This window comes from Salvia splendens, chromosome 17 (assembly GCF_004379255.2).
Source record: "Salvia splendens isolate huo1 chromosome 17, SspV2, whole genome shotgun sequence".
Classification (NCBI taxonomy): domain Eukaryota; kingdom Viridiplantae; phylum Streptophyta; class Magnoliopsida; order Lamiales; family Lamiaceae; genus Salvia; species Salvia splendens.
In genome coordinates this window covers 23,276,277-23,288,215 of record NC_056048.1, presented here as the reverse complement: position 1 = coordinate 23,288,215, position 11,939 = coordinate 23,276,277, and the positions used below count along the sequence as shown (strand labels likewise).

Sequence of the window (11,939 nt, the reverse complement as noted above, 5' to 3'; positions counted from 1 at the left end):
GTGCTTTATTCTTCACCACTCTTCAATGATGTTTTGAATGGTGTAACACCGGCGATCGACTTCACCGTCAACGGAAATGCATACCACATGAGTTACTATCTCGCCGATGGTATCTACCTAAGGTGGTCGACTTTCGTGAAGACGCTCAGCAACCCGCAAGACCCGAGACGGGTTCTTTTTGCGCAGCGTCAAGAGTCCGCTCGGAAAGACGTCGAAAGAGCTTTTGGGGTCCTTCAAGCCCGATTCAACATTGTGAAGGCCCCGTCTCGGCTGTGGTACGTGAAAAATATCACCAACATCATGTACACGTGTATTATCTTGCACAACAAGATTATAGCTGACGAAGGACCGATGGCGGCTAGCTTTTACGACGAGGATGAAGCCGGAAGCTCAACCGCGAGGTCTCCCCCACGCTGAGGTGTGCATACGACGGTGGGCGAGAGGATCGAAACATGGAACACAATGCGCGATACCCGAGCCCACATTAATCTACAAGAAGACCTAATCAAACACATTTGGGCGAAATTCGGCCACGAGTAGTGGGTTTTTTAATTTTATGAATTTAATTATGTAATTTTTAATTTTTAGAATTTTAATTATGTACTTTTTAATTTTTAGGATTTTAATTATGTAATTTGTAATAGTATTCCGGATATTTTTAATGCATTTTAATTTTGTGGAAATGTTTTTATTTAAATTGAATAATAGAATGGTGGGGCCCTTGAGTTTGTCCTTGCGGAAGAGCACGAATGTGGGTGTTGTGCTCTTGCCTAAGAGCAGAGAGTAAAAGTGGGTTCGGGCCAACATCCGTGCTCGTTGGCAAGAGCACGGATGGGGATGCTCTAATATATCCAAAACTAGAAAAAATGGAGCTTATTTTAGGTAATAATATAATATACTAATATTAAAAATAAAATTTTGTTTTTTCGGTTTCTTTTTCGGTTTTTATACATCTGAACCTAAAAAAAATCGAATATTGCCAAAATTTTAAACTAAATCGAACCAAACCAAAATCTAAAATTAAATAGAATCAAATTTTAAATTTTGTTTGATTTTAATCAGATATTATTGTATGTGACATTAGTTGTAATTTTCCCCCTTTCTATAGGAGTTTGTAATTTAAAAAAAAAAAATCAGATATTTGATTTTTCGGGTATTTTCCTCTATCCCTGTTCTCTAATACTCCATCCGTCCCTGAAAATTTGTCACATTTTTCCATTTCCGTTCGTCCCACAAATTTTGTCACATTTCACTTTTTACCATTTTTTATAATGGACCGCACATTCCACCAACTTAATTCTCACTCACATTTTATTATAAAACTAACACTTTAAAGTAGGACTCACTATCTACTAAGTTTTTCAACCCATTTTCCATTACCTTTCTTAAATTTAAGTGACTGAGGGAGTATCTTATATTGCATTGATTATAAAGTGGCATTCATTGAAAATCACACCATATAAAGAGAGATGAACATACAATAAATACATAGTAGAATGATGCATACAAACAAACAAACAAACAAACAAACAAAGAAAGACTAAATTGAACCAACAACCCAAACACACAAACAAGATACTCCATGAACATGATGAGTCAGAAGGCACTCCTCCATGAATTAGCGATGCTGTTCATGAACTGCGCGTTCTGCCGCGCCATTTGCATCTGAAACTCCAGCCTAACCCTCTGATTCTCCATGTCAATTCTCGCCTTCGCTAGCTGCAATTCAATAGGCAATTCCTCTTCATCTTCTTCTTTATCTTCTTCTTTTTCTTTTTCTTTCTCCTTCACAGCTTCAGCAGAAAAAGCACAATCCAAATCAGTAACAAAATCGCACTCCTTGCAGTAGTAAGTCCAGTATCCCTCGGTCACAGCCTCATCGCAAGCGTCGCAGTAGAAGAAGGTGCAGCCGTCGACGTTAGGCTTGGTGGTGGTGTAGTGAAGCTCGAGAGCGTGCTCGTGCGCTTTGCACTCGACCGATTCGGGCAGGAGAGCGCATTTCACGTGCATTCTGTGATCGCATTCGTCACACTGGAAGCCGAAGGCTTGGATGAGATCGCCGCAGGCGTCGCAGCTGTAGTAGAGGCTGTGCTCCGGAGGCTCGGAGAGGAGGGAGAAGGAGTGGTTAGGGTCGGACTTGTGCTTCAGCTTCTTTGGCAGTTCGGAACACGATTGGTGGAGGATGAAGTCGCAGTCGCGCTTCGTGCAGGAGAAGGCCGCGGCGTCCGAGAGCTCTTGCTCGCAGACTGAGCAGGTCTTCTCGCCGGAATCCTCCGCGGCAGCGAGTTTTAGACCGTGTTTGTGGCCGTGGAATTTCTTCATTTTGTTTTTTTTTTTGTGCTTTTAGTCTTTTACCATGCAGTATTTGTAGTCTCCAATGTTCAAGTGGTGCGATTATAATTTTATTTTGTGAGTTGGCAAATTATTTGATTTGGTGAAGTTTTCATGTGATTTTTTCTAATTCATTGACTTATTATATAAATGAAAAGTCAATCTTTGATAAATGTTTATTTATGCAACTTGGTCCCAAAATGTAATGTCGAATAAAAATCTCTCAAAGTAGGTGAATAAAATACCATGCAGAAATTACTAGTCATGATATGCACTAACTCATCATCGTTTTCAATATTTGTAATTAATTAAATGAGCACAATATTGGAAGTCAATGGTAGAACTAAGTAGATCGTTCAGCCTTGCTGGCTTGTCGTTTTCATAACAACTATGGGGTTATAGTCAAACAATTTGCTTATACTTTTGAGGAGATAGTTGACCTTAATTAATTGCTTAATTGTTCGAAAATAATGAGCGTTTACCCGAGAAATGTAAACGTAGCGGTCTCCGCCTCTAAATCCATGACCAGTTGCCATGATCATGTATACTCTGAAAAATTAATTTATTTTAACTAGTAGATAAGTACGTACATCAAATTGGGGTATGTGCGTACATCAATCAAATTCTGATTAGTTAAGGAGCCACATTTTGCTTTACTTTTAAACTATCAAATTTTAATTGTTTTTTCTCCCTGTATGAACTGTGATCTTGGGAGAAGTAGATATATCACAATACGTATGCTATTTTTATTTCGGTGCCATATGTTTTTTTGGAAAAGGAAAATTGCAATATGACCTTCTATTTCGAACCTCAATCTTCTAACATATGGGGTTCATATTGAAATAATAATAAGTAGATGGAAAATACTTTAGCAATTGAAATATTCTAATACAGTTTAGTATGTATTCGAATATGATACGTATGATATTTGAAAATATAAGCATTTTCAATATTAGTTTAGTTAATCACAAGTATTTTAATTTGTGGAATTGCTAGTATTTTTGTTTTATTAGGTAAATGAGACAAATTTATTTTTCAAAAAAGACTTCGAATTTCAATTGGACTTTTAGTCCTGGTATTGGACAATAGTATGGAATACACAGTTATTGTGATGATCAAATTACAAAATGATAACACGAAGAAAACAAGCCCATTGAAATTAGACAATTGACGGCGCTCCTCTTTGGGCTTGGGCTCCCAGCAAAAGCTGCAAAACAGCAAACTTGAGCTCCATCTCCCTCAGCAATTCATCCTCCTTGGCAGTATCCTGCTGCTGGATGATCCCTGAAGCCACGCACTCCAGATGCGTCCCGAAATCACACTCCCGGCACAAGTACAGCCACGCCATTTCATGCACCGGATTCCTGCACACATCGCACTCAAACGCCGCCGCCTCCTGGCCGGACCCTGCGGCCGACGAGTAGTAGAGCTTGAGCTCATGCTTATGGTCAGGCCGCGCCACGGCGTCCGGCCAGCGCACGCAGTCGATGTGGAGGTCGTACGAGCAGGCGGCGCAGTTGTAGGCGAAGCCCTTGCCGTCCTTGAGGCACGCGTTGCAGGTGAACCCGTCGCTGTATGGCGGGGCGGAAAGGAGAGTTAGCGGATGGTCCAGGTGGGACTTGTGCCTCACCTCCCGCGGTGAGTCGAAGCAGTCCTTGTGGAGGTTGAAGGTGCAGTAGGCCTCCGTGCAGCAGTATGCGCTGCCGCTTAGCTCGCACTCGCAGGCCGAGCACACCTTCGCCTTCTTCTCCTCGATATCCATCTGCTTCAGCACGTGCGGATGGCTGAAGTGCTTTATTATGGCCGCCGCCGGAGGTTTCGCCAGATTGGCCGTGGGGTTGACCACAGCGGCCGGTGCCGGTGGATTTGGCTGTGGATACCCTGTAGGTGGAGGATTGGCCGTGGGGTTGACGACAGCCGCGGGTGCCGGTGGATTTGGCTGTGGATACCCCGTAGGTGGAGGATTTGCGGTGGTGGCGTTGACGACAGTGCTATAGGTCGGATGAGGCGGATCTGAGGTGGGAGGAGGAGCGTAGTTCTGTGGCGGTGGAGGGTATGCCATAGTAGGATAAGTTGTAGGTTGGATGGGATTGGGAGGAGGATAGGTAGAGGGATTTTGGGGGTGATGATAGTGAGAATTAGGGTTAGGGTTAGGGATTAGGGCGCAGTGGACGTGGATGTCGAAATCACAGGCGGTGCAGCAATAGGAGAATCCGTCACCGGGGAGGTTGCAGGAATTGCAGATGAAGGAGGCGGATGGATAGGTGGGAAGAGGGACGAGGGAGAGGGGGTGGAGGGGGTGAGAGGGGTGGCGGAGGGAGCGGGCCGCGTGGAAGCAGTGCTCATGGAGGAAGTAGTTGCATTGCCAGCACGCGTAGACGTTGCCGGTGGCGGGAGATTTGCAACCGGAGCAGTGGGTTTGGGAGCCTTGGTGGACTTGGTGGAAAGCTAGGGGGTGTTGGTGGCTGAAGTGCTTCGTCTCCATCACTGTTGTTTCTTTCTTTCTATGGAGGAATGAGGGTTGATGATCAATGGAGGTTGGAGTGGGATATGTATGAAATTGATTTGGCAAACATGTTGAGCAAGTTGGAGTAAAAGAAATGTGAAAACTGGCAGCCAACTTATGAGATTCTTTTGTCGATGAGGGAAGTTGGAATTAGTCCACATCTCTATTATCAGCAATTGGGATTTAATTTCATGAGTTGACTAACCTACAACTATTTGTATTATTAGATCCAAACATTAGTTTACTTATTTGAATTATTTTGGTTAGTAATGCGGGAATAGTGGATCAGTATATGATCTTGAATTTGCATTATCTCAAGTTAAGTCTTGGACCTCATATCCAACTATACAAGGATCTTGTTTTTTTATTTGAAGGTATGTATGTAAAAAGTTTTAAAATTTATGACCACCATAGAGGCAGTGGAAGATTAAGATAGACGTCTTTTCTAATTATACATCATTATTGTAAAATTAAAAAAACTAACACAATATTTCCTTAAGTGATGATATTGATATAGTACGTATTAGAATTACAAGCAATTACGATCATAGTTAAATGAATAATCATAAATGTAATTTCGATTAAACAAACTACGTGCACGTATATTATTATGTAGAGATAATACTAAAATTCATGTGATGTGTCATTTCGCGACTAAGAAAGAGGGTATAGGGGAAAAGTTACTGTGATTTGCCAAATCATAGTTATTAAGTTAATACTAGAGGAAAAGATGAAATGGAAATTTTATCGAAGAAATTGGACCAGAATGATGGCTAGGGGTGGCGCGGTACGGTATACCTCACCGAGAATGTCATACCGCATACCGTACCACAAATTGCGGTATGAGAAAATGTCATATCTATGCCTTACCGAATTTTTTGGTACAAAACTTTTGAGCACAAAGATTAAAAAATTGTGTTGAATAGATTAAATGAAAATAAAATAAAATAGGAAAGATAAAAAAGTAAGAGAGATAAAGAGAGAGTAAAGTAGATGATGAAATAAAGTAAGCGCGATTGGATGTTTTGTTTTTTGTCAAAAAGGGAAATGACTCAACTTTGTTGGGACGTCCCAAAAAAGAATACGACTCAAGTTAGTTGGGACAGATGGAGTACTACACTTGACATCACTCTTACCCATCAATTAACGACATGAATATTATTATACTATTGCTTTGTATTTTTTGTGTGTTTATTTGATTTTTTAGGTATTATTTGTTATATTTGTAGATGTTGGATTATTATTTTTAGTATTGAAATATTTAAATTTTCAAATAAATTCGGATTAAAATTACATATCAGTTCCGGTTTCGAACCAGAACCAACCGGTACCATTTTCGGTTCCAGTACCGGTTCCACGATTTATGAAAAATTAATACCGGTTAACCGATCCGGTTAGAATCGGAACCGGCCGAATGAGCAGGCCTAACTATGAAGGGCGAATAAAAAGAGCGTTGTCTCAAAAGGTTTAAGCGATTAAAGTTTGTGGGTCAATTTGTCATATTAAGAAAGTTGCAAGTTGAACTGCAATATCAACTAGGTTGATCAGGCCCAATTCTAAATTCCGAGTTAGAAACTCTAAGACTATAATTCAAACCAAATAAATTGAAATTAAGCTAATAATATAAAATTAAAATTGAATTAGACACCATAAATATAATAACACAGGTTCAATTTAAAATTGAATATGAAATATATAATCATCTCACATTTTCATGTGAGAATAGAATGATTAGAATCTATGACGTGAGGAATATAATCGAAAATGTATGGGCTACTAATTTCCAGACCCATTTCATGTTGGAAAATTAGAGAGATCATAATTATTTCTTTATTAGCATCACACAATTTATAATGCTAAGTTTTTTTAAGTATAGTAATTATTTTAATAATTATTTAAAAATAGTGGTGTATTAAATGTTACTAATTTTTATATAGTAGTTATTATTGTGATATGTTTTACGTATTATGATTGGAGAAAACCTAAAAATATAATTATTGAGCTTGATTTTATTTCAGTTCAATGATTATATTGAAACTATTTAATTATTTGCTCATACTCGGGTAATTTAGAATTTTGGCCAAAATGATTACAAGAGTGCGCTGAAAGTTAGTAGTTGTTATATTATTAGTTCCAGAGATGAAGCTTGTTAATTAAGAATAAATTTCTACATGTGCAAAAAGAAGCATATAATATAATAATATCTCTGCACGTGATTTCCAGAATTGGTACGCAACCCAACGAAACTATATTATTTTTAGTTTAGTGGAGTTAGTAGAAAAAGATTTAGTTTAGTGTAGTCAGTAGAAAAAGATTTGTTAGATGTATCCCCGAATTTTTTATTAATAATTTAATATCATCAATACGTATAGCATGTGGAAAAGGTGTTCGCAATATTCTCATTCTCCTTGTTTTATTATCAGTTGCGAATATTGATGTTATTTATTTAGCTCTTCTTCTAAAGTAGATCTCGGATGCAACAAATTGTATGTATGGCAAAAATGATGACAATTGCACTATTCTAATTTTATTGTTTTACAAAAGAAAAGAAAAAAAGCTTTGCATATCAAACTCTACTTTTTAGTGCATATTTCGATAGTGAAAAGCATAAAAATACTCCCGCCTCCCAAAAATACAAGGACTGTACAGTTTAATGTGAATTTAATAAAATAAAAGAGAAAGAATATTTAAAATAATATTAGTGGATAATGAAGTTTGATAATGAGTTGTGGAAAATATTTAAATAATACTATTAGTTTCTAAAACTAAAATAATTAAAATAATATTAATGGATAGTGAAATTTGCATCATTATAGTATAATGAGTAGTGAAAATGTTTCAAAATTAGAAGTAGTTTAGTTTTATAAGACAGACTAACCTGACAATGTTTAAGGATGACAATTTTTAGGGATTAAGAGAGTATTATAGTACTACTAGTATTTATGTCAAACTATAAGGCCATCCGCAATGGGGCAGACGATGGCACGCCCGATGGCGCGCATCGTCCGCACCCGCCATCGTCCGCCCCATTGCGGGTGCGTGACATAGGCCCGGACGATCGTCGCGCCCTATACTAAGGGCGCGGAGTATAGGGTGGACGATGCTCATCGTCCGCGCCATCGTCCGCCCCATTGCGGCCTACGCGGATGATGGCCGCGGACGGTAGGCCATCGTCCGCACCATCGTCCGGCCCACTGTGGGCTACGCGGACGATCGACGCAGACCATGGCACGCGGTTTCGTTTTTTCATAAATAGAGTTCATTTGTAATTTCAGTTTCGAAACTTATTATTACTACGAAATGAATTCAAGTCTCAATAGTCCTATGTTTAGCGGAGAGGCGCGTAGGCCGGGTACAGAACTCGGCGAATATCGTTCGTTTGACGCCGACACCCAGTACGATCCCGATTTCAGTACGGAATCGTACGGGTTGTCTGACATGGAGCCGTCTTCCGATCCCGATCCCGAACCCGCCGCGACCGCTTCCGCCCCAGCCAAAAAGAAGCGGAACCGGCAGCGGGCGCAGAAGTTGCCGCCTCCCGGAAATTGCGATGAGTACACCCCCGGCCGTACGAACTACACCGACGACGAAACCTCGACCGCAAGGAAATTGTTTAGACGTTTTTTATTTACTCGTTACTTGTTATTTGAAAACATTTAAATTAATTAAACAAAACAAAACAATAAAATGATGATGTGGCGCACCATAGGGCGCGCCTTAGGGCGCCCCACTGCAGGTGGGGGGAAGGAGGATAAAACTGATGACGTGGCGCGCCATAGGGCGCGCCTTAGGCCATCCGCAATGGGGCGGACGATGGCACGCCCGATGGCACGCATCGTCCGCCCCATTGCGGGTGCGTGACATAGGCCGCGGACGATCGTTGCTCCCTATACTAAGGGCACGGAGTATAGGGCGGACGATGCCCTTCGTCCGCCCTATTGCGGCCTACGCGGACGATAGGCCATCGTCCGGCCCACTGTGGGCTACGCGGACGATCGACGCGGACCATGGCACGCGGTTTCGTTTTTTTATAAATAGAGTTCATTTGTAATTTCATTTCACGATTTCAGTTTCGAAACTTATTATTACTACGAAATGGATTCAAGTCCCAATTGTCCTATGTTTAGCGGAGAGGCGCGTAGGCCGGGTACAGAACCCGGCGAATATCGTTCGTTCGACGCCGACACCCAGTACGAACCCGATTTCAGTACGGAATCGTACGGGTTGTCTGACATGGAGCCGTCTTCAGATCCCGATCCCGAACCCGCCGCGACCGCTTCCGCCCCAGCCAAAAAGAAGCGGAACCGGCAGCGGGTGCAGAAGTTGCCGCCTCCCGGAAATTGCGATGAGTACGCCCCCGGCCGTACGAACTACACCGACGACGAAACCCCGACCGCAAGGAAATTGTTTAGACATTTTTTATTTACTCGTTACTTGTTATTTGAAAACATTTAAATTAATTAAACAAAACAATAAAATGATGATGTGGCGCGCCATAGGGCGTGCCTTAGGGTGCCCCACTGCAGGTGGGGGGAAAAAGGATAAAACTGATGACGTGACGCGCCATAGGGCGCCCCACTGCTGATGCCCTTAGGGTTCCCCTGATGCCCTAACAAAGACTAATCTATCCAAGGAAGAAGATCACAGTTTTAGTAATTGATTGATAGGCAAGTCTAGAAATTATGAATTGATTTATTCCGAGAATAAAATAATTTATTCCCTAGATAGATGATACACTCCTCTATACAAGGAGGCTTTGTACAACTCCAGAAGAACACACAAGAATATAATCGATCTTCTACTCACAATACTTTCTATGTTCTTATGCATAGCCACGTGAATATCGTCTCTCTTAATTACCATTTTTAATAATTTGATAAGTCGCTATTATAGCTAACTAATAAGTAATGCTCCTGTTGATTTATATTCATGATATTGTAGACATAATACACTATCTCGTGGTAGCTAAGATTAAATTGATCCGAAATAATTTGAAATTTTAAGACTAATCATACTCGTTACTATCTCGAAGGTAATAATCGAGCTCTATATATCTACTCAAAATGCAATCGTATTAAGTCAAACCGAACGACAACTTTATTTCAAATAAGAAAAAGGCAGAAGCTCCCAACATTAAATTCGTGAATTGAAGTGCATTCAATATAGTGTTAATACAGTTGCAGAAAAGGGACACCATTTTCACGTCTCCACAATTAATTAAAGCATAATTAAGCATTTAATTAACAAGTCTCCGCACAAGCCAAATGCAAACCTAATTTACAATCCAAGCAACAATACATCCAGCCATCCTTAGCCACACGATCATCATCGCAATCATAGCACACCAAATCCCCACCGTCCAAATTCTCCCCACACATCGTCAACACAAAATCATGCTGATGATCGCTCCGCTTCACGGTCTCCGGCAGCGCCGCGCACTCCACGTGGAGGTCGAACTTGCAGGCGGCGCAGTGGTACGTGAACCCGTGCCCCGACGCGCCGCACGCGTCGCAGGTGAACTCGCCGTCGCTGTACGGCGGCGAGGGGAGGAGGGAGAGCGGGTGGCGGGGGTGGCAGCGGTGGCGGTTGCGGCGCGGGAGGTCGGAGCAAAGGTCGTGGAGGACGAAGTTACACGTCGCCTTCGTGCACACGTACGCCGGCCCCACGATGTCGTGCTCGCAGCCCGCGCACGCGCCTAATTTGTCGTCGCCGTCGTGGACCTCCGCCGCCTCCAGCGGGTGGCGGTGGCTGAAATGGTTGATTTGCTGCTTCCCTATCATATTACTTGCTTCTCTCTCAATATCACTCATTTTTGTCACCAAAGCCATTTTTCATAACTTTTTTTTTGATGGAATGTTTTAGCTCAAGCTATTTGGAGTTAATGTGTAATTGTGTAATAGCAATGTATATATAAGTATGATTATAAGAGGTAGGAGGAAGTTTCATCTTCTTGTATTTATTTGTAGGAGAATAAGTCAATGATGACATTCCAAGTATTATTAAATTTTGGATGAAGGAATGTGAAATATATGGTTTTATAATGTGTTTGATTAACAAGGTTGAGTGTTACTCTCTCCGTCCCCCAAATATTGTCCCACTTTAACCCGGCACGAGTTTTAAAAAGTGTAATGAAAAGTGAGTTGAAAAAATAAGTAGAATGCAGGTCATACTTTTATATATTAGTTTTATAATAAAATATGAGTAGGAATGAGTTAGTGGAATAAGAAATCCACTACAAAAAATGGTAAAAAAGTGAAATGAGACAAATTTTATGGGACGGACGAAAATGGAAAAATGAGACAAACTTTCAGGACGGAGGTAGTAATTAGTATCTTGTCATTTAATTGCACAACATCATATGTAGATTTAATTTGATTACAATAAAAGATTCCATAGTATAAGTACATGATCCGCGTATTATTGAATTCATTGTTGTATAAAAGGGAAAGGGAAGGTTAATTATGCCAAAGGAAATGTTAGTTATGCGAAATGAACCTTGATTAAGTTATAAATTAATACTATTAGGTGGAGTTCGGTTTCCTAGATAAAATAATACCAAGATACAATCTAGAATTGAGTTGTGAGATTATTTTAGTCATAGAGGATTAGCTATGACTAATTATCTCATGATTATCCATCTAGGATTGAATCTCACGAACTAAACACACTACATATTTAATCACGGGATACAATATTGCAAACCGAACACCTAGTAGTATATATTCCTCCTGCGAAAGGGAAGGTTGAAAATTGATTGATATATTAGGTTGCTTCATAGAAGTAGTTGAAGTCCCCACGTTAAGATTTAAATGCAAACAAGTTGACATTTATAGGTCTATTGTGTCAGGCTCATATAATAAAAGATTAAATAAAAGATTATTCATTCAGAATATAATAGACATATTTATTTATATAATATTATTGCTAACGAAAAATAGTCTTATTTTTCTATTTTAGACCACTTACCGAAATCACTATTTATTTATGACAATTTTCTGCATCTAATATGGTGGCTCATTTTCTAGTTCTGAAACAATATTTCAATAACTTTTTCTCTTCTTAACGAGTTTTGTAGTACGTATTTAATCCGTATCATTCAGTA

The 11,939-nt window shown here is 40.2% G+C and overlaps 3 protein-coding genes across 3 annotated transcripts; all 3 read right to left on the bottom strand.

Annotated features, from left to right (window-relative positions):
- Positions 1 to 1,412: 1,412 nt before the first annotated feature.
- Positions 1,413 to 2,373, bottom strand: LOC121774085. The gene has a single exon (XM_042171012.1). It carries the CDS (start codon positions 2,320 to 2,322, stop codon positions 1,597 to 1,599), a length of 726 nt encoding a protein of 241 aa, XP_042026946.1. The 5' UTR covers positions 2,323 to 2,373; the 3' UTR covers positions 1,413 to 1,596.
- A 973-nt stretch (positions 2,374 to 3,346) lies between these two features.
- Positions 3,347 to 4,866, bottom strand: LOC121773974. The gene has a single exon (XM_042170885.1). It carries the CDS (start codon positions 4,814 to 4,816, stop codon positions 3,491 to 3,493), a length of 1,326 nt encoding a protein of 441 aa, XP_042026819.1. The 5' UTR covers positions 4,817 to 4,866; the 3' UTR covers positions 3,347 to 3,490.
- Positions 4,867 to 9,911: 5,045 nt separating this feature from the next.
- On the bottom strand, positions 9,912 to 10,773 carry LOC121773729. Its single transcript, XM_042170648.1, has one exon. The coding sequence runs from the start codon at positions 10,663 to 10,665 to the stop codon at positions 10,078 to 10,080; it is 588 nt and encodes a 195-aa protein (XP_042026582.1). The 5' UTR covers positions 10,666 to 10,773; the 3' UTR covers positions 9,912 to 10,077.
- Positions 10,774 to 11,939: the final 1,166 nt, after the last annotated feature.